We start from the raw sequence: 20,446 nt of genomic DNA, 5'->3' as shown, positions 1-20,446 counted from the left end.
GGGAGACGCAAACGGTTTCAGTGTGAGACCTGTTGATCAAATACTCGGATGGAGTACTCCAGAATATGGAGACAGTATTGATATTAGCTCGAAAAGTGCATCAGATGGTCAATTTTTTGTTCAGTATTATGTTATTCACGAAAACAGTTAACTTTTATTCTTTGCACCCGTATTGTACGATTGGGAATAATATCAAAGTACGACATTTAATAAACAGAACTTGGAGTATTTGCATCTTTAACTCGATTTCTCATGCTTGGAAAATGATCGTTCGCCATTGAAACTCGAACCTAAAACAGAAAGTTTGGAAATCTAAAAAATAAAACAAAATCTGACCTTTGTACTAAAGTACATCAATGTCCAAGGATGATTCAAAGTCAATAAATCGCTGACGAATGGCATTAGCACTTTGGCTGTCTGGGTTCCGACAGACGTTGTGTCAGCAGAAGAGAGAAAAAGAACTAACTGAAAATATGATTAATGAAGAGAAGAAAAAACACTTGATTTGAATTACCGTATCCGCTAGTGCTAGAAGTTGTATAATTAGAGAGACAAAGCTGACAGTGAACAAGTTTCTCTCTGCCCCACTGATACGAGAATGGAGACATTTTAGGCGGATTAGGGCTAGAATGTTGGCAATAGTCGTGAGAACTGTGATCCCGATCATAAAATTTTTGAGATTGCTCAGAACTTCAGTGACATCCTGAAAAATGAAAACTTGACGACACCTCAAAAGTAGTAACTTACTGTTACAGACTTTGTAGTATAGGCTAGTAATCCTGGAACATAGATATAGTAGGCATTGTTGGATGAAATCGGTAGTGTCACTAAGAATGGATAGGCAATCACAAGACATATAAATACGGGAAGAGCAGGGCGCCAAAACTGAAATAATTAGGATAATTAGTCATCTCTCCTTCAAACTCGTTAACCTTTTCATAAGAATTGACTAATAGGACCATTGATAGACGATTCAGAGCAACTAGAAAAGTCATGGAATACTGTATGTATGCCATTGCGTAGTGGAGAGTGAAAAAGTATTGAAGAGGGGAATTATCTTCATTTGGAGATGAATTACGATCAAAAAGGAACGAAAATATACAATCCTTGCAAGTATTCTGAGGAGCACGAAGTGTGATGAAAGAGTTGAGAAAAGTCACAACATTCTAAAAAACTGGTTGCTTGTTAATGTTTTCTTGGTATTTCGAGACTTACGAAGCAATATTCTATAATGAAAAGCTTGAAGAATGTAGTGTTGTATTCACTCCATCTCTTGATCATCATGTATACAATCAATGTGTAAAGATAAAACGAAGCTGCTCCATAAGCAGTTGTAATGAGAAACTGAACAGTTAGCATGGCCGAGTGAACGATCAGTAAAATGAGCAAATGAACCAGAAGAAGAGGAAGGTATTTGACGACTCGTGCTGTGCAGTTCTGACCAGACAATCCCAACGGGCAATGAGCCAATTAGGTAAGATGAAGTCTTTGTCTTGGTAGTCTCTACAAAACTTTCTGACGCATTCAGAAGACTGAGGGGGTAGAACATCACGGGTTGTTTTTGTAGAGGTGTCTGGGAAGTTAAATGCCAGACTATTATCATAACCTGAAATGATAAATACTTCCTAGAACTGTCTGGTATATTCCCTCATAGTTTCATTCGCCAGTTCTGCTCCAATCAAAATATAATATGAATATGAAAACTCGCAAAAATGAAGCTAATAAAGGGTTCAAATTAGCTTGATCAGTAAAAGAATCGCATAACTTCATTACGATCCTTATGATCCTGAAACAAAAAGTGGTTCAATAATTCCTTTGCAAAAATGTCAAGTGAACTTCAATAAGTACATGTTCATTAAACTAAAGAGATCATTACATTACAATTAAAAAGATTATTAATGAATGCAATCGCTAGACTCTCCACTGAATCCGTCAGCTAAATTCAAAGTTCCAATATCGAAACTGTTATCCATGTCATAGCCAAATCTATCCGAAATCGCTTCATGCGGAATTTCAATAGTGATCTTCTTGTCGCAGAGCTGGAAAATGTTCCGTACTTTTTGCAGATAACGCAAAACGCACTCCATAATGATTACAGCTGTGGTAAATGTTAATCTTTGGATCCATGTCAAAAATCTTAGTGTATTGACCAGCTACTCGGAATGTTCCATCCGGGTATGTTCTTGTAGAGTCGAGTTTCGTATCATAGACTGAATTTAACTTTTACTTGAAAACCAAAAGGGTCAACTCACTAGTTCCATCCTCGTATAACTTCACAAGAACATCTGACGCAGGCATACCTTCACAGAAAAATCTTCCAGTGACAACCACATACTGATCAGTTCCGATAAAGTTAAAAAGTCCGCCAGCAGGAACTAGCAAAGCAAAAAAGCATCCGAGGGATATGACGAATTGAGAATTCATTTTGAAGAGCATCTGACATTCTCAACCAGCCTCCCCTTGGTTTTTATCTGCTCCTGATGTTGACAAGTCAACAGTTGTCTGTAAATAGAAAGTGAGCCACTAATAGAAAACCAGACAACCGGTCAATGAAGAAAGTACAAATATCGGCGGAAAGTCAGCTGAGTCAGTTTTATGTTACTTTTTTTTGCTCGCTCGACTCAAAAAGTAAGACCTGAAGGGAAGAAAATAATGACTCAGAATACTGTTCAATAAACTCTCAAAGTATTGGTTTCTCGAAGTTCAATATAAGAAAATTCATCCGGCGATAAATTTATTAGACCTACTGATCAAATAAAAAATCAAGTGGGTCTAGAAGGGATCGTGCATCAAACTCAAAACACGAAAGATTCTGCTTTTTGACTAATGAACATGTGATGTTTTTCAGACTTTCAGACTTGCAAGTAGAAACTAGTGACATCATGAGACCACAGACAAAGAGAGTCATTATTTAATGACAAGGAAGGTGATAGGCAAAAGCATCAAGCATCGAATCACCAGTCACCTCTTATCGTTGTAACCGAAACATGAAAATATATTAATGTCAAAGGGAAATGGATAAGTTTATTATGTGAACTGTGTGTCAACAAGCAGATCTCTAAAATGTACAAATATGACAGTGAACCTGAAATGAAATTGAGTAAAAATCAGAAGAGAACAAGGCTGGATGGTTTTAGTTGGAATGGATCTTTCGTTCATCGTGTCTGAATCGTTTCACAATTCGAACTCCACTGACAACACTTCGACTACGGTAACCTTCTCCAGTGGTTTCAGCAGCATCGACTAGGATCTGATTGTCTTGAACTGTACGTTTGAACTCTCCTGATTGTGGTTTCTTGGGGGCTGAGCCTGGAGCAGCGGCCTCGTGATGCCCGTCATCTTCATATTCAACAGTTTCGTCTTCATAAATCACTGAAACAACTTGATTGTTTTTTGTGGAGAAAATGAGATTTGCTTACCTTCGGCATTATCATTGGAAGCCGGTGCTACAGTTGGTGCTCCTTCTCTTCGTACCTCGAAGATAACAGTGGTGCTTGTGACAACTTCTGGAGTGTAGCTTGGAGCTAAAGAAGTTCGGGCTGGAACTTGTGTCTCTTCGACGATGTCATCGTAATTCTCGTTGACTTCAACTCGTTCGGTCTGTTTTTCGCTCAGTCATTATTCCCAGTTTGTCTTAACTCTTCAACTTACCGTAACTTCGACATGAACAGGAGCTGGTGCTGGAGCTACGGTGGTTTCTTCCTCAACAATCACGTTTTCTGGGGCAAAAGTGGTACCCGATCTGGAGTCTCCAACCTTTTTTCCCTTGTCATCATAGTATACATAATAGAATTCTTCCTTCTCCTTCTTCACGGGAGTCTCATCGAAATCCGGAACCTCATCCACTGCAGGAGCCTCAGTGACTATAGCTGGAGTGTAAGTGGTAGTTGCCACTTCCTCGCCATATCCGTTATCATGTAGAGTCACTTTATGAGTTTCGGCGAGTGGAGCAACTGGAGCAGCAGGTTGGGTATACACTTGTTTCTCTTGAACAATAGCTGAACGGTATGGAGCTGGTTGAGGTGCTGGTCTTGGAATGTATTGCGGTTGAGGGCGAGGAGCCTGTGGTTGAAGGTATCTTGGATTTGGAAGTTGGTACATAGGTGGAAGAGGTTGAGATGGGCCTTGAGGGTAGTACTGCTTAAATATATTTTTTTGTAGGTCTTTGATTATTTCGAATGAATAGAACGTCGTTCTGACAATGAGAAATGCAGTAAAGTATTGCCACAGGTTTTGACAGATAATCTTATCATGTTGGTTAATCTATTCCGTTGTACACTTTCGGCTAGCTTCTCACCTGTGGATAAGATGGTTGTTGTGGATAGTAAGGCTGTCTGAATGGAGTCAAATCTCTGTAGAAAACAGCTTGTCCAGGCATAGCTCCACCGCTGTATGCTCCCTGATATCCTCCTCCATATCCACCACCAGCATAGGAATTATATCCACCTCCACCACAACCACAAGACGGGCTGATTAGTGATCTGGAAAGTTGCCAAAGTATAGTGGAGGAATCAATATAACAATTTAGTAGTAGAAAATTCAGACTTACGGACAGAAGCATCCAAATGTGAGGCTAATGAAGAGAGTGGACAAGAAAAGGGATAAATAGACCATGACCTGAAAAAATTTGAAAGTTGTTATTGGGAATTGTACCGAATCAGTTATGCTTCACAGAGTGTGAGAAAGCTTAAATCGAAATAAAAATAATGACGATGATGATACTTCCTCTTTTTTTGCATCTCCGCCTCGCGCCGTAGATTACAGTTCATTTCGGCCCCCACTTTCTATCTTCTACCTCCCTCGTTGTGATAATTTTTGAGAGATTTTGGTTGTAAAGTTACAAAGTTCTAGGAGACACAAGAGACGAAAAGAGAAAAAAAAATCTAAACGAAACAATGGCAAGTTTTTTTCAGTATTCCGAAGTCAACGTCGAGAAGATCGAACATATTGAAATTGAGTGTCTCGGGAACGAAGAGGTGAGAGAAAAGCTGTTGAAGATTGAGTAGTTAGCCAACCAGTACTCGAGAAATAAGTACACTGAATGCCGAACCGATTCCTAGACATGTAGACGTTCATGACGCTGCTATTGACCAATGAAATTATGCACGTTGATGGTTGTGGGAGGAGGTGTTCATTCGATATCTATCTAGGACTACCATCTGTTAGGCAACATCTCTAATCTTTTCATTCTCTTACGCAATTTAGTTTTTTTAGTCGCACAATTTTTTGTGTCTTCCTCGTCTTCTTTTTTCTTCCTCATCCGTCCACCTTGCCACAAGCCTCAAAACCTCATGATCTAGTTTTGATTCGATTCTAAAATAAAATTTCTTGCGTGGTGGAGTGAGTAGAGGAGAGGGAGAAAGTGATTGCGAGAGGAACGTGTTGCTTCTTCAGTTTCCTCATTCATAACAACTGTTTTCAGAAGTTCATTGTAAAAGAAACTGATTGGGTCGGAAATTGGTTTTTTGTTTCGATGAAGTTGATTTCTTTTTAATATCTAACTTTCAGAATTCCAAAAGATTGAATTCGTCAGAAATCTTTTCCAAACCTAATTGTAAAAACAAAACTACTGTAAAACTCGTAATAGAATGGCTCCCATACTGTCAAGTTTGAACTCATTTTCCTTGGCTCCTATGCATGATATCAAATAAGTGTCAACTGACAGAACATTTCTGATATTATAATAAATTTATTACAACTTACCAGTTGACAACTTTTTATATCTTCGACAGGAATCAAGGAAAATTGGCTCAAAGTTAAACGTTAGGCTGCCCTTCTATTACAGGTTCTACGGTATAAGAAGCAAAAAATAATATGGCTGTAAAGCACCAATGTAAAGATACGCACTGAAATCCAATTACAGACTGACACTTTTTTTCAGAAAGCTTACTGAAATCCAAGTGAATAAAAACAAAACACATTTTAAAAACTCTATTCAGAAAGCAGAACTAAAAAGCGGAAATTGTGGACAGAGAAAAAACATTTGGTTCAGATTGGGAACATGGAAACATTAAATCATTGTTACATCGGTTCAGGGGTTAATGGAGATCGAAAATTATGAAGGAAGATACAGAGTTTTTGAATGAAATCATGTCACACATTTTTCGAAGCAAACTAGGCGGAAGAAAAAGATATGGGCACATCTAAAGGTGTCCATTCATGGAAGAGCGCCGAGATCTTTCTTCTCCTGAGCTGGAGAAACATCGGATGGGTTTGTGGAAGCACGGTAGCGACCTGGCCAGTTGAGACGGAGATGAAGATAGAGTGCGTACATGTAGACAAAGTTATGGATGAGAGCGGTGAAGAGGAGGATTCCAACCAAATTGAAAGCGATGTCATCTGAAAAATCAATGATTTGCAAAACAAATTGAAATATTCGATTCACCATGTTGAATGATCCCCAAATGGAATTGCTTGCATTTGACGACAAACAAAGCCAGAGTTCCGTTGGTAGCCATAACGGCGAGGTAGATGTAGAGTGGCATAACGATGCGACGGAAGAAGAGAACTCCGAAAATGAGGATGAAAGCGAGCACCAACCACTCAGCCATTATGACGCGAGTCAAAACTGGCTCCGAGAACGCTGGGATCTTCTTGAGCCCATCGAAATGATGGCTCGTATCATACTCGGCAAGAAAGCAAGTAGAGTAGTACGCGGTGAGCAACAACATCACGAAGACAGAGAACTTCCATTGAGAATTCGTTTTTTCAATCCATAGAATCCGAATGTTGAATCTGTTCTTGCGAAATTGAGGCTTCGGGATAATATATCCCTCATCCTCTTCTGGAACGAAGAATGGATTGGTTGGCTCGACGATAGCGACCTCCTGTAAATGAACACTGTAACGAGGACAAAAATTTGCATCAGGGATGTAGTTAGAAAAATCTTTGACACCTTATAATCAAAACAAAAAAGACAGGGAAACGAAAAGTTGTACCTTCTGAGCGTCACCTCCTTTGGCAGAAGCAGCGGATTTGAATTGGATAGATGGCATCACCTGAAAATGAAAATTGGTAGTTGAGTAGCCGGATCTAGGATTCAAAAGTTTCATCAGTCCTTATGCAAATGACTTGATCAGTAATAAAGAGAGAACGTATGTACCGTAATACCTGTAATAGAAAGGGCCCCTAACTTTTAACTAAGAGCCAATTTATCTCGGCTCCTGTCAAAAATATTAAAAAGTTATCAACTGATATATTGCTTATCATAATATCAGAAGTGTTTGGTCAGTTGACACATTTTTGATATCATGCATAAGAATTGAGTTAACTGCGCTTAAACATTGTAGTGTGGGGACCCTTCTCTTACAGGTTTTACGGTAGTCTAAACTTACAGCTTTGTCATGTTTGAGCTCTATTATCTTAATTCCTATGCAAGCTATTACAAGTGTGTCAACTGACAAAAGATTTTTGATATTATGATAGATAACAGGTTTTACGATAGTGTAGTCTTGATTAAGAATTTTATTATGATTCTAAAAGCCTTCCGGTACCTACTGAATAGCTTTTGAGAGCATCAAATTTTATATAAGTGAACTTCAGATTCTCACAGTTTCAGTCTTTCAGAGATAAAACATCACAAAAAAGGAAAAACTCAATACTAATCTCACTCAAGAAGAGAAACTAGAACATTGAAGAACATCATCTTAGGATGGAACTATTCTTTCTCATCGTCCCCAAAAGGGATTTTGAAGCAAGGAAGTAAAAAGGAGAAAATGAGTTCGTGTGACTGCTGGCCCGTCTGGGGCCGCCCAACTAACGAAAAAAAAGGAGGAGAGGAGCATTAGGAGGAGCATCGGGCATACGGTACGTAATGACAGCGTGGCTCGCATCGCCGCCTCCCAACTGAAATTTATGAGCACTGGCCTTCTTCATATTTCTCTAAATCTCGTTCTTCCTCAGAACGCCACGTCACCAGAAAAGCGCACACTCACACTCTTCGTTTTTGTCTTCTTCTTCTTCTTCTTCTTCTTCGTTTTGCGCACACTTCCTATTCCCACAATTGGAAAGGATATTGCGAAGGAAGCAATGAGAAGAAAGCAGAATGTAAGGAAGAAGAAGAAGAATAAAAAAGAAAATAGGATATAAATCAGGGAGCACTCTAGCAATTTTCTTAAAATTGCTCTGGTGGCATGGATGAAAATATGTGGGAAGGAAACGTCGTCAAACGGTTAAATGAGGAAGATGTATGGATTGGGTGATTGAAACTGAACGGGCATTGTAATTGAATTTTGTGTTTGAAAAAAACTGATGTAAAAGCGGGAATATGATTACGGTATCAATTGCTAGAAAGCACAGTAATCTTCCGCTGAGACGAAGGAAAATCACTTTCAGCCAAACGGACCATTGAAGAATTTTTTGTAAGACTTCACTGATACATAATGCCTATTTTGTGGTATTGTGTGGACTACAAGCTTTGAACTACTACAGTATTACATCATAACGTTCGATGTGGGCTATTCACTTCTAGAAGTTACTTCTGTCTTCTGACCGTTGAAGCACCAGGAGCACAAATCTTCCCCTCACCGTATTCCCTCTAATAGAATCCCACCAATACTGTCAACTTTGAGCTCCAATATCTCGATTCCTGTACAAGATATCAAGACTCTGTCAACTGATAAATTATTTATCATAATATCACCAATACTTTATCTGTTGACAAAATGTTGATATCTTTTACAGGAATCGAGATAATTGATATCAAAGTTGACGATCTCTTTTTTTTTCAAAGCGAAAGCTCTGAATTGAACTTCTGAGAAAAATACGGGATCTATAATTTTTGAGGATGCAAACATGAAATAAGAGTGAGGAGAAAGTGCTTCTTATCATGGTGATATATCATGAGAAGCTCATGATCTCCTCGAAATGTTTGTACCAAAAAAGTTTTTGATCTACCCATAACGCTGACCTACTTATTCCCCGGTAACAACCGAATTCACTATTTTTTGTTCCAAATTTGTTCTCCGTTCGCATTCGTTCCCCAATCGCTTCTGCAGGAATGTCTAACCCCACGTCTTCTTCTATCCCAACTAATCATACCATTTTCACAACTCCTGCTTCTAAAAAGTATTCAGTATGCGATGCGGAGCACAGCTATTTTTATATTCCTCCTTGCAAATCAGTTGTTCAGTCCGAGAAGGTTAGTTTCTAATAATTAATATTCTCTCAATTTTCAATTTTCCAGCCTCTGACGGTGTTTGTGGAACGCAATGCGATTGATGGTTTGGAATTGGAATGGATCAAACATTCTCCTGGCGCAGCTGCTCTTTATGTTCTCATAGCAATCGTGACAGTTTCCTTCTACGCAACATGCTTTCTACTCCAGTATGGAAATTATGCACCGAGATCCAGGAATAATGTTTTCGGTTCGTTTCGAAGTGATAAAACCATTCGAACATTCATTTTTCAGATGAAGCATTCCTTACCCGTGTCGTGATTGTGCAATGGTTGGTGCTCCTTGCCATTCTCTTCTCTGGAGTTTTCCTTTACCGTCGCCTCTTCATGCCTCTCTACATCTTCCTGTCTGTGATGGCTACCAACGGAACTTTGGTGCTTTTTGTGCTTAAAGTGAAGCAACTGATTGACGAGAAAATCACAATTAGTGTGTTTCCGCTAATCTGTCTTCTAAGCTTGTTTCATTTTTCAGTGGACATTTCGTTGAACATGCTCGGTCTTCTTCTCTTCTGTGCAGTAATGCACGATATCGTCTACTTTTACGCGATGCACTTGAAGCTCATCGAGTCTCGACCTTTCCGTGCCATTGATATCCAGAGTAATGATACAGCGGTCCCAAACCAGTATTCCACAATTCACTCCAGCAGGTCTTCCTTGAACAAAAAGGAACCCTCTGACATCGTCTGAGAGAATAGGAGTTCTATGTAACCTAATTTCATATTTTACTAATTGATAACGGAATCTATTGCTTCATTTCTTGTTAATATACATTCTTACATATTATATTTACAACCAAACCTTATCTTGCCACTATTGTGTTGCGATTTCAAATCGACTATTCGTTCATATCCAAACTCGAATTGTAGATGATTGATTTATCAACAAATTTATTTGTATTCTAATAAAATTGTTCATTTTTCTTATCCAGCGATGAAATGCAGAGATTCTTTTGTTGTGTGAAAAATATTTTTGCAACGACACTTCGCTATCCCGATGTGCATGCTGTTTATCGTAAATCCTACGACTCCGGCCAAAATGTAAAAATTCACGTTTTTTGTAAAATTTAAGTACTTTTGATGCCTTATCACCTGATTTATACTCAAAAAATAGCTAGTTGATAGTTAACTTCCCATATAAAGCTTATCCTAATGTCTCACTTCGCTCTATATTGCATCATTGCCCATCATAAGTGTTCCTAATTAATTTTAAGGGTAAAAATGTCGCTGAGCAAGTTGAGTCAGAAGTGCTTCAGTCGACACCATGCTAGAACATTTATCAGATTTTCTAGTTCAGGTATGAACATGCAAAATCAAACGAATTACCTGCTGAATTCAGATTTCCAATCCCTTCTTGGGCCACCACGAGTTCCAAACCCATACGCTGACAGTGGACGTAATAAATTTGCAGCACCAATCGTCCCAATAAATGTGAACAATGTGTGAAAGAGATAGAATGTAATAAAAATCAAGATTTCAGCACGGAAATGTATTCGCTAGTATAAAAGTACCCATCAACGAGACTCCCGAAGCAGTAGCATTCAAACCAGAAGTTGAAGAAGCTCCAAGAGTAGAGAAAGTGGAAGTGGTAAGTTATTATTCCAAAAATATAGTCTTAAACGTTTATTTTTTGAAGGAAGCTACCAAAATCGAAACGGAGAAGGTAGCTTCTTCTCCGGCACCAGCAACACCTCCTTCTGCAATCGACGAGCTGAATTCCTTGAAAGACTCTTTGAGTAAACTAGAAGAAGCCGCTGCGTCCAAGACATCTGCTCCTTCCGGAAGCTCTGGCGATAATAATGATGTGAGTATTTTATTTTTATCGGGATCTCTGATCTAAATTTTTTCAGCAGCCTGGCAATGCTGAAGAAGTTGAGGCTCGTCGGAAGAGAATGGAAAGAAACACACGGATCGGAGGATATGTTCTTTTAGGAGGATCCGTCATTGGTTTTATCTCTTTCTGCTTCTACTACGGAAGAGCCCAAAGAGACGAAGCTGGAAATGTAATCGCAGACGAATTCAGTGGATCTTTCTTGGCACCATTTTACCGAATTGCCAACAGCTTCAAACTGTGGAAAGATGTAATTTTATCATTTAACCTAGAATCATTGATGTGTTTTATTTTCAGTACGTCGTCGAGCCTGCCCGCGAACAACTGCTCCCAGATCCATTGCCAGCTCCATACCTCCAACCAAAATACACAATTGTTATCGAACTCAAAAACATTCTTGTCCATCCTGAATGGACGTACAAGACCGGATATCGTTTCTTGAAGCGCCCGGCTCTCGATTATTTCCTTGATGTCATCGGATATCCAAACTTCGAAGTTGTCATTTACTCGTCTGAATCTATGATGACTGCTGCACCAGTTGTAGACAGCTTTGATCAAAAACAGAGAATCATGTACAAACTGTTCAGAGATTGCACAAAATACATGAACGGGCATCATGTTAAGGTAGATTGCCTATTCCATTTCGTATCATAAATTCATTTTTTCCAGGATCTTTCCAAATTGAACCGTGATTTGTCCAAAGTCATCTACATTGACTTCGACGCAAAATCAGGACAATTGAATCCAGAGAACATGCTTCGCGTACCAGAATGGAGAGGAAATATGGATGACACCAGTCTTGTTGACTTAGCAGAGCTGCTTAAAAGTGGGTTGAAGAATTCGGGTATTTTGTATGGAAACTTTCTAATTGTAGCGATCCATCTGTCGGATGCTGAAGATGTTCGTCCAATGCTTCAATACTACTCACAATACGACGATCCAGCCAAGGAGTTCCGCCGACGAGCAGTTTATTTGGCTCAACAGGAAGAGCAAAAGAAACAACAACCTGACGATAGCTCGATGCTCAAGCGATATTCTGGAAGACTTTTCGGTTTCAGAAGACATGCTTCCGCCTAACTTCTCACCAACTCTTCATCAGATGATATGATACTCTGACTCTCTTCCCAGCGCTTTTCTCACTCTCCCCTTGTGCCGTCTTTATATTTTTCTTAAGTAACAAATAGGATTGTAGTTTTTTTATTGTTATTTTATAGTTTAAACCCCGTTATTTTATAGTAAAATTAGAGTTGTCCAGAGCCGGTATATGACAGTCAATTTCCTCATACACACTTTCTTTGTTGATTTTTGTTGTTTCCAATTCCGCCTTATCCAAAAACGTATCAACTGTTTATTGTCTGTTCCTTTTTTTCAGTCAGTTCCCATCATAAAATCATAAATTGTCTTTCCCTATTCATGTTCCCACTCAATCGAACGCGTGTTGAAAAATCGCGGAGAAGGCTTTATCAAATTCACTTTTCTTTCTTTTTCTTTTCATTAGATTTCGCTAATCTGGGTCGATGTTGCCAAGAAAAGGTCATCGGTATGTCGGGGAGACGCAGGTTTGATTCGTTCCATGTTTTTTGGAAGCTTCTGTCTTCCTGCGTCTCTTTTTTTTTGTGCGTCTCGTATACATGACCAAATATGTAGTGGATTACAATTGTTTGGCTATTGAAACCCCAGTAAATATCCCTCATACTAAATCTCTCCTTTTTGAGCCACGTCGACGGGTACCCCGAAACAAGAGGGTGGAGAAGGAGGAGAAGTAGAGTCGGTGACGTCACAATCCTCAAGCAAAGGATTACTGAAGACGTGGTAGTAATGCAGGTAAGAATAATAAAAGTTTGCTGAACTCTCTAATGTATTCTGAAAAATAATAGCCGCGGAGAGAAAGAGATTAGTGAGAATAGACGAGTGGGCGGACACTTCTGGAGTGATAATCGCCCCGAAGGAGACTGCAAGACGTTGTCTTCTCGAAGAAAGAAAATAGTGAAAGTACGATTTATCTTCTAATGATACGCTTTCCCTTTCTAATTATTTTTTTCATTCATGAAATTAAAACTGTAATTTAAAATAGCTTCAATTTAACTAATCAGGTATCGTTTCATTTTTCCTAAATAGTTCGCTACTGATCAAATTTGCAACTTCTCAAGATGAATCTAAATGACGTCTTCTGTGCGAAGACCGGAATCAAACAATTCGCACTGAAATTCACTGCGTCTATCCCTTTTTTCTGATAGTAGTTGCCGTTTTTTCTCCCCCGATACAGTTGGCTAGTTTTTTGTTGTATTGTCGAGAATCGAGTTGGCCATACATGTTTCATCGATATTGCATGTTTGATTTTGGATGAACAGAGCGGATAGCAATATTTATTGTTCGTATGACAGTCGTATAGATTTTCTGTGGCTTTAGTAAAGGAATCAATTTGAAAAAAAAGGATTTGGATAATTAAAATTCGATTCTTGATTAAAAATCTAAAGTTTTATTTTTTCTGGCACACAAAAAAGGGGATGTGGAAGAGTGGCCGTTGCTGAAGATCCCACAGCGACAGCTACCGTAACCTAAAAATACTCTCATTCTCCGGATTTATTTTCTTGCTTTTACTGATTTTCGTCGATTTTTTTCTGGTGTTTTTCTTTTGCGAAAAATTGACTGCAAATGAACGAAAATCTAGATCTAGATAATAAATCTGGAAAATTGAAATATACTTCAAGGTTACTGTAGTAGGGGACTTCGGCCGCGGCCACCATAGTTTCTCCTCCACATCTCCGATTTTTGTACCAGAATAATATGTATGTAAGTTTTTCTTTGATTCAACGCAGTGGGATTCCAGAAACAAGATGAAACAACATTTCCAAACATTTCCTCTTATTTTTCTGACCCATTCACTCTTCCACTTTTTTATTGTCCTCCTCCTGATCAACACATCATTTTCAATGCAAAAGTTCTTTTCACCTCGCTCTCCGGTGCGCTTTTCTAGCTTTCTCACCCTCTTCGTTTGTTCACATTTTTCTAATAGAGTCAGTTCCGATTTAGCTCTTCTATTGACACACCTTTTTCCCCGGAGCTTGGCTTTCGTTATCGATTTTCATCATGAGCCGAGTTCTCAGAATTGACTTCAGTTTTCATTAAAAGTACTTCTTCTGGTTACAAAATAACGTCAGAATCTAAAATGATATGTGTCAAAACAATACTCCCTCCTTTTCAACTTCCTCGATGTTTTTTTTTCATTTATGTCATTTTCAGGTCGTCCGATACAACTGGAAACTTATATTTATTCTGATGGCTCTTTTCGTTGTACTAGGTATTCTAATTTGTACAACTTCTGCATGGGGCCAGTGGAGGACGAATCAAAGGACCCATCAGCTTTCTCTGCTTCCTGAATCTTCAACATTGAGATTATGTAGAGATTTTACCAATCAGACAAGATTCAAAGAAATTTTGGCACCATTAATGGTACCACGTGTTGTGGATACTCCTCAACATAGAAAAGTTGGAGATGTGAGTTTTCTTCTATTTAGAAAAATACGATTTTTTTTGTACTGGTTTTAGTATCTACAAGAATTTCTTCATAACTTGGGATTCGCCACAGAATGGGATGCTTTCACGGACACAACACCGTTGGGTACTCGAAACTTCCGAAACCTAATTGCTACGTTCGACGAAAATGCTCCACGTCGTCTTGTACTTGCCTGCCATTACGACTCCAAAATAATACCGGGTCAAATAATGATTGCTGCAACCGACTCTGCTGTTCCATGTGCAATGATGCTCGATATTGCACAGACTCTTGCTCCATACATGTACAAACGTGTAGCTCAACAAATAGGGCTCCAATTGATTTTCTTCGATGGTGAGGAGGCATTCCGTGATTGGACTGCGACGGATTCTCTATATGGATCAAGGTACCTCTATGTTGAAAGTACAAACAAAACTGATAAATTTTCAGACACTTGGCTCAAAAATGGGAGCAAAAATGGTATCCATCTTCCAGCAGTCTCAATAACTTTGAACTCAGCAAAGAAATAGACAGAATCGTAAGACACAGTTTGAATCATGACAAAAATTTACAATTGTTATTGCAGGATGTTCTGATGCTTCTCGATCTTCTTGGAGCCGCAAATCCATCGATTGGAAATACGATTGGAATGGGAGCCACTGAGCTTTTCAGTCAGTTAGCTGATGTTGAATCGAATCTTCGAACATCTGGTTGCTTGAGCTCATTGAGGCGAAATGTTTTCAACAAGCAGTTGTCGTATAACCAAGTCGAAGATGATCATATTCCGTTCTTGAAAAGAGGTATAGATACCAAAAAAATCCCCGTTGTATCTAACGAATCATTTTCAAGGTGTACCAATTCTTCATCTAATCACCGTTCCTTTCCCATCTGTCTGGCATCGTGTTTCGGACAATGGCAATGCTCTTCACTATCCAACAATCGATCACATGACATCTGTGATCCGTGTATTTGTCGCTAAATATCTGGGAATCGCACCGGCCTAATATATTTGTCAATTATCTTTCTTCTTTGCTTTTCACATCATTCCGCTTTTCTCCTCCATCTCCCCCCTCTCCGAATTGTGGTTATTCTTCCTTTCACAAAGTAATTATTATTTCTACGGGCTCTCTTTCCTTTTTCGTTGTGTTGTTTTAATATATTTTTTACTGTGATGTTTGTATATAATAAGACAGGTTTTTAATAATTTTATTAGTATTGTAATTACATACACAAACTCGTGAAGAAAAGCAAAGAATAGTTCCAAATTATGCGACTAGAAATAGAAATGGAGCAGGAGAATCCACCCGAGGGATAAACGGCGATTCATTCGATAAGGAGGACAAATTGAGAAATTGATATTGAAAATGCCACTTGGAAATGAACATGAATATTGCAAGGTTTCCCGATGATGGGATATTCAAATCGCTGTTGATTCTTGGACTTGTCCTTGGACTTCGGTACTTAGAAGGGGTACAGAAACGGCATTCGTAGCAGCAAGTTTTGGGGATCCAGCTCGAGATGGAGGATTCGGGAAACGGACGGTACTTCTTTCAGATGTCATTCGATACGAGATTCGAGATGTTTGATCGGTGACAAGGACCTGAAAATTGGAGAATCAATGAAGGAATTCGTGGAATTTCCCAACAATACATAACACGAACCATACATTCACTTTTTAATGTTTTTTCTTGCTAAATAAAACTTCATTAATGTCTCTAAAAGATTTAGTATCATCTGGGTCAATTGCAAAAAGTTCTCAAAACGATATTATTTATGAGGTTTCAAATATTTTAGAACACTTAGCTCCTATACTTAACTTCTGATTGTGTCCGAACCTTTTTTTTCAAATATTGTTTTCTCAAAAGTGTGCACACCACCCAGATTTTATACTGTGAACACAATAATAGAATGACCCCGCCTAACTTTCAACTTTGAGCCAATTTATCTCGGTTCCTTTTTTTAAACTTCGAAATTCCAAAGTTCTGAAAACCTCAATTTCTGAAAAATTCAAAAAATTTTAATTCAAAAAAATTTAAAGATCCGGAAAATTCCAATAAGTTCCAATATTCAGAAGTTCCGAAATCCTGGAAAATTTGAATTTCCAGAAAATCCGAAATTTCAGATATTCTGCTCTGCAAACCTTTCTGCTCTGCAAAAATTTATGCTCTGCAAACCTGGAACCTCTGACAAATAAAATTCTGGGAATTTGGAATGTCGAAAATCCAGAGAATTCCAAAAATCTGAAACTCATGGGAAACTGGAAAACATTGAAACTTTGAGAGTCAGAATTAAATTTTTTTTTACAAAGTCTGTACAAAGTTCTACAAAGTTAGACTTCCAAATTTCAATAATTCAAAAATTCAAAACCCTGAAAGTACCAAAAAGTGTTCGACTGACAAAATATTTTTGGTATTATGCTAAACATTTTTTCAGTGCACCAATTTTTAATATCTCTCAAAGAAAATGAGATCTATCAGCACAAAGTTGGCGGTTTGGGGCATTCAATCAAAAATGTGGTAAAGTATTTTACTCATTTTTCGACAACGGGATACTATATAAACATAACAGGTGAACTCATAACACTGGAGGAAAAGTGACACAATTCAGATGGTAGTTCAGCACATGCGATGTAAGTGAAAGTGAGTGTGAAGGACATAACACAGTGCTTGAAACGCGTGGCAAACCAATATGTTTTGTGAGTGAGTGCAAGAGATGCAGGTAGAAGAAAAGGAAAACATCTACAAGAGATAGAGTTTCCATTCCGTCTTACTGTAAGTGGGACAGCTCGGTGACGTGGAATTCTCTTCCGGAAAAAATCACCGATCGAACGGAGGACGGAGAGAAGAAAGAGCTGTTAAAATATAGCAATGGACAGTTGAAATTGAGTTTGAAATTGAATAGTGATGGGATTATGGTATTAAATCAGTAGGGAAAAATATATAGAGAATATGAATCATTGATAGAGTGGGCGAAAATTATTAAATTAGAAACAAATATATATATGAAAATTTGGTTAGTATGAAATCTTGAAGATTTACCTTTCCCTTTTGTTTCTCCGCGTAGCCAGGACAAATAATTCTTTTCCAAGCTATGACGGCAGTCTTTCGGAAGTTTGCGCTGAATATTAACACGATTTTGACTGAAATAGTATAAAATGCCTCACCTAGAAAATGCGTAGACAATAACGTCGATTGCTGTGTTCATATAGTACATATAATGAGCCGTGTTATAAACACCCTGAACTTCATCTTGTTGCTAATAGGAAACCAATTTTTCAACTAACCATGAAAGTATCAGACCGAGTAGCTTCTGAAGGCGGAGACTGATATATGATTTGAAATACTATCTCAATCATCATGATGACATAGAATGGCGTGTTCAGAACTACGAACACTAACGGCATCACCCATAGAATTCTAGTCCAGGTTCCAGAAGAAGAAGAGGATCCACCAGTCCTTCTTGAACTATTCTTTTTCGTGTCTTCCATGAAATGCTCCTGAGATTTACGAACTTGAAGGGCGACGAGAATATTCAAAACAACAATTATGCAACACGGTATAACGTAGCAAAGAATTGTATCCACAGCTTGAGCGATGATCTGATAGTTTGCTTCTTTTAGTGCACATTTTCTCTCTTCGTTCGATGGTTCAAGTGAAATGAACTGGAACAGTTGAAGAACGAATGGAATCGGAACCCAATAGAACATGATTTTTGCTCGATCCACATGTCCGTACTGAAAAAATGTAAATCATAAAGCAAAAAGGAAATGAGCCACCTTCATATGAGCTAATGGATGTGCAATCGCCAAATATCTTTCGATCGGAGAGCAGCTGTTGACCAACTGGAAATGTATGAAGCTGTCATTAGAACATATTCCAATCCAACACAGTATTCATATCCGATCCAATCGACTTTAAAGCAAACCAGCAGGATTCCAATTAGGAAAAAGCTGTCAGCCGTGGTCAGAACTATCAGATAGATGTTGGCATTTACCTAAAATTAATATTTTCATAGTGAAATGTGAAATCAGAGATCTCAAAGACAACAAACTGTAGACACTTACCCTTCTCAGTCTAGAATGGAATATGGTAACAAGGGAGATAACGTTTCCAGACAGTCCAAAAATAACGATCAATGGCAAAATGTAAATGTAGACGTCGAAATGAAAGCCTGCTTCTGCTTCATCGTCTGCCATCATTTGATTTTTAACCTGTAGATCTGATGCCATAGGAGGTATTGTAGAAGCTAATGACGTCATCTGAAGGAAGACAATTTGGTTCGGATACAAAAAATAAACATAAGATAGGGAAAATAGGACGAAAACAATAATTCAAAGAGCAAACGTTCGCTTTGAATGAACTGACTTTCCGGTAACATTCTATGATCAGAATCATTGAAAAAATACATCTGGGAAACTGTTTCAGAAGAAGAAACAAAACATCACATGGAGAAAACTCTGAGATTTTGAATTTCAAGAAAGAACAAGAATGGGAAAAAAGAAAAACGGAAGGGAGATGGAGAGTGAAGAGTTATGAGGTGTTGAAATGGTTCATAAACTGTAGAATTAAGTGCAGAAAAAGAGAAACAAGGAGAGAAAACGTATTTTTCTTTTTCAAAAGAGTTTCAGCATGATGTAGGGTAAAAACTAAAACAGAAGTTTCAAGAAACTATAAAACCAGAATAGTATGCTCATTACAAAGTTCTGTTTTTTTTGTTTCATTAGTGAAAGTCAGTGTTGAACGGAAATAGATTTCCGAATTTCGAATTTCGCATGAGACCGAAAAAAAATGCCGAATTTCGTTCTCAAAAATCTCAGTTGAGCATAAGAAAAAACTACCGTAAAACCTGTATTAAAAGAGCCGGTTCTCCTATTTTTCCAAGACACCTCCGGAAGGCCTTCCTATGAGATGGGTCCTTGTACTAAAGGGGCCCTTCAAATAGAAGTGTTATGGTATTTTCGCAGAACAAAAAACCCAAAAGAAGGAAATGCGCTCAACACAAGTAGAAGTTCACACCGTTATCTAATTCAAAGCACCTACTAATGAAAGATATCATCCCAATAGAGGCTTTGTGTTCTCGGAATACTACTACTGGGATGTATTGAAGTCACGAATGATGTCTGACAACTCCACGAGAATCTGAATTTGGAAAAAAGTAAGGAAAGAAGATGAAAATACACATTTCACACGTTCAATTTCAGAATACCGCGCTCAATTTTTCCTATTACTCACTCCTACCAATTGGGTTTGTTTTTGCGAGCCTTCGTCTTATTTTTTTCTTCCGATTTTCGCTTCTGTTGCTTCTTTTTTTGTGGATAAGAGACAAGGGACTCTCTTTTCCTCTTATTTGCAGGTATTTACGCAGAATCCCTAACTGGAACGTCGGGATGAATGGAATTTAGTCATATACTCAGAAAGTACGTTTTATCGTGGACCCCGACAATTATGGAAAATATTTTGAAGAGTTACTTGAAAATCTAATAAACTGACTCATAAATAACTGATAATCGAGATTAACAAAGTACAAATAATTGAAAATTAACGTTCGAGACTACACCGGACACCTAAATAATCATTCCAAACAAGCTTTTTCAAATAATCTTATATTGAAAGTTACTGAATATTGGAAGGATCAAATATCTATATTTTCTTTGACGAACACAAATATGAACGGCAAGAAAAACACAATTAGCAAAGCAATTAATGATATCATAGAGGTACTGAATTTAGAACTCAAAGCTCAGAGTTTTGAAATTGAAAAAAACAATCCGGAAACTTTAAAAAAACTTTTTGCCTATGTTTTTTGAGTTGAATTTCATCTCGGAACATTTGCAAGATAAAAACACAAAAACAGAGATCCAAATTGGGTTGAAAATTAGAGGGTGTATCTAATTTCTAGATGATCAAAGATGGATATTAATTAATCTTGAAACTGAAAAGACGAGGAGTG

General features: G+C 38.1%; 8 protein-coding genes across 8 annotated transcripts; 3 read left to right on the top strand and 5 right to left on the bottom strand.

Annotated features, from left to right (window-relative positions):
- Positions 1-206: 206 nt before the first annotated feature.
- Positions 207-1,359, bottom strand: Cbr-srg-32 (the record flags this gene model as incomplete). Its single annotated transcript, XM_002637101.1, has 6 exons — positions 207-290; positions 337-465; positions 515-703; positions 748-885; positions 933-1,166; positions 1,216-1,359. The coding sequence occupies 6 exons, from the start codon at positions 1,357-1,359 to the stop codon at positions 207-209; spliced, it is 918 nt and encodes a 305-aa protein (XP_002637147.1).
- Positions 1,360-1,895: 536 nt separating this feature from the next.
- Positions 1,896-2,424, bottom strand: Cbr-ttr-23 (the record flags this gene model as incomplete). Its single annotated transcript, XM_002637102.1, has 3 exons — positions 1,896-2,039; positions 2,083-2,210; positions 2,253-2,424. The coding sequence occupies 3 exons, from the start codon at positions 2,422-2,424 to the stop codon at positions 1,896-1,898; spliced, it is 444 nt and encodes a 147-aa protein (XP_002637148.1).
- A 709-nt stretch (positions 2,425-3,133) lies between these two features.
- On the bottom strand, positions 3,134-4,614 carry CBG09651 (the record flags this gene model as incomplete). The annotated part of the gene is made up of 5 exons (XM_002637103.1): positions 3,134-3,372; positions 3,420-3,600; positions 3,652-4,140; positions 4,298-4,481; positions 4,550-4,614. 5 exons carry the CDS (start codon positions 4,612-4,614, stop codon positions 3,134-3,136), a joined length of 1,158 nt encoding a protein of 385 aa, XP_002637149.1.
- Positions 4,615-6,157: 1,543 nt separating this feature from the next.
- CBG09652 lies at positions 6,158-6,995 on the bottom strand (the record flags this gene model as incomplete). Its single annotated transcript, XM_002637104.1, has 3 exons — positions 6,158-6,339; positions 6,386-6,827; positions 6,939-6,995. The coding sequence occupies 3 exons, from the start codon at positions 6,993-6,995 to the stop codon at positions 6,158-6,160; spliced, it is 681 nt and encodes a 226-aa protein (XP_002637150.1).
- Positions 6,996-8,998: 2,003 nt separating this feature from the next.
- CBG09653 lies at positions 8,999-9,861 on the top strand (the record flags this gene model as incomplete). The annotated part of the gene is made up of 3 exons (XM_045237604.1): positions 8,999-9,139; positions 9,185-9,365; positions 9,410-9,861. 3 exons carry the CDS (start codon positions 8,999-9,001, stop codon positions 9,859-9,861), a joined length of 774 nt encoding a protein of 257 aa, XP_045093989.1.
- Positions 9,862-10,391: 530 nt separating this feature from the next.
- Positions 10,392-12,078, top strand: Cbr-scpl-4 (the record flags this gene model as incomplete). Its single annotated transcript, XM_002637106.1, has 8 exons — positions 10,392-10,467; positions 10,510-10,610; positions 10,651-10,758; positions 10,807-10,974; positions 11,021-11,251; positions 11,299-11,625; positions 11,671-11,827; positions 11,876-12,078. The coding sequence occupies 8 exons, from the start codon at positions 10,392-10,394 to the stop codon at positions 12,076-12,078; spliced, it is 1,371 nt and encodes a 456-aa protein (XP_002637152.1).
- A 1,710-nt stretch (positions 12,079-13,788) lies between these two features.
- CBG09655 lies at positions 13,789-15,501 on the top strand (the record flags this gene model as incomplete). The annotated part of the gene is made up of 6 exons (XM_002637107.2): positions 13,789-13,794; positions 14,245-14,499; positions 14,551-14,903; positions 14,948-15,035; positions 15,084-15,297; positions 15,347-15,501. 6 exons carry the CDS (start codon positions 13,789-13,791, stop codon positions 15,499-15,501), a joined length of 1,071 nt encoding a protein of 356 aa, XP_002637153.2.
- Positions 15,502-15,914: 413 nt separating this feature from the next.
- Positions 15,915-18,755, bottom strand: CBG09656 (the record flags this gene model as incomplete). The annotated part of the gene is made up of 7 exons (XM_045237603.1): positions 15,915-16,097; positions 17,536-17,614; positions 17,661-17,734; positions 17,781-18,230; positions 18,273-18,338; positions 18,383-18,490; positions 18,561-18,755. The coding sequence occupies 7 exons, from the start codon at positions 18,753-18,755 to the stop codon at positions 15,915-15,917; spliced, it is 1,155 nt and encodes a 384-aa protein (XP_045093988.1).
- Between the last annotated feature and the right edge of the window lie 1,691 nt (positions 18,756-20,446).

This window comes from Caenorhabditis briggsae, assembly GCF_000004555.2.
Source record: "Caenorhabditis briggsae complete genome, chrV, whole genome shotgun sequence".
Classification (NCBI taxonomy): Eukaryota; Metazoa; Nematoda; class Chromadorea; order Rhabditida; family Rhabditidae; genus Caenorhabditis; species Caenorhabditis briggsae.
This window is presented reverse-complemented; position numbering and strand designations above follow the sequence as displayed.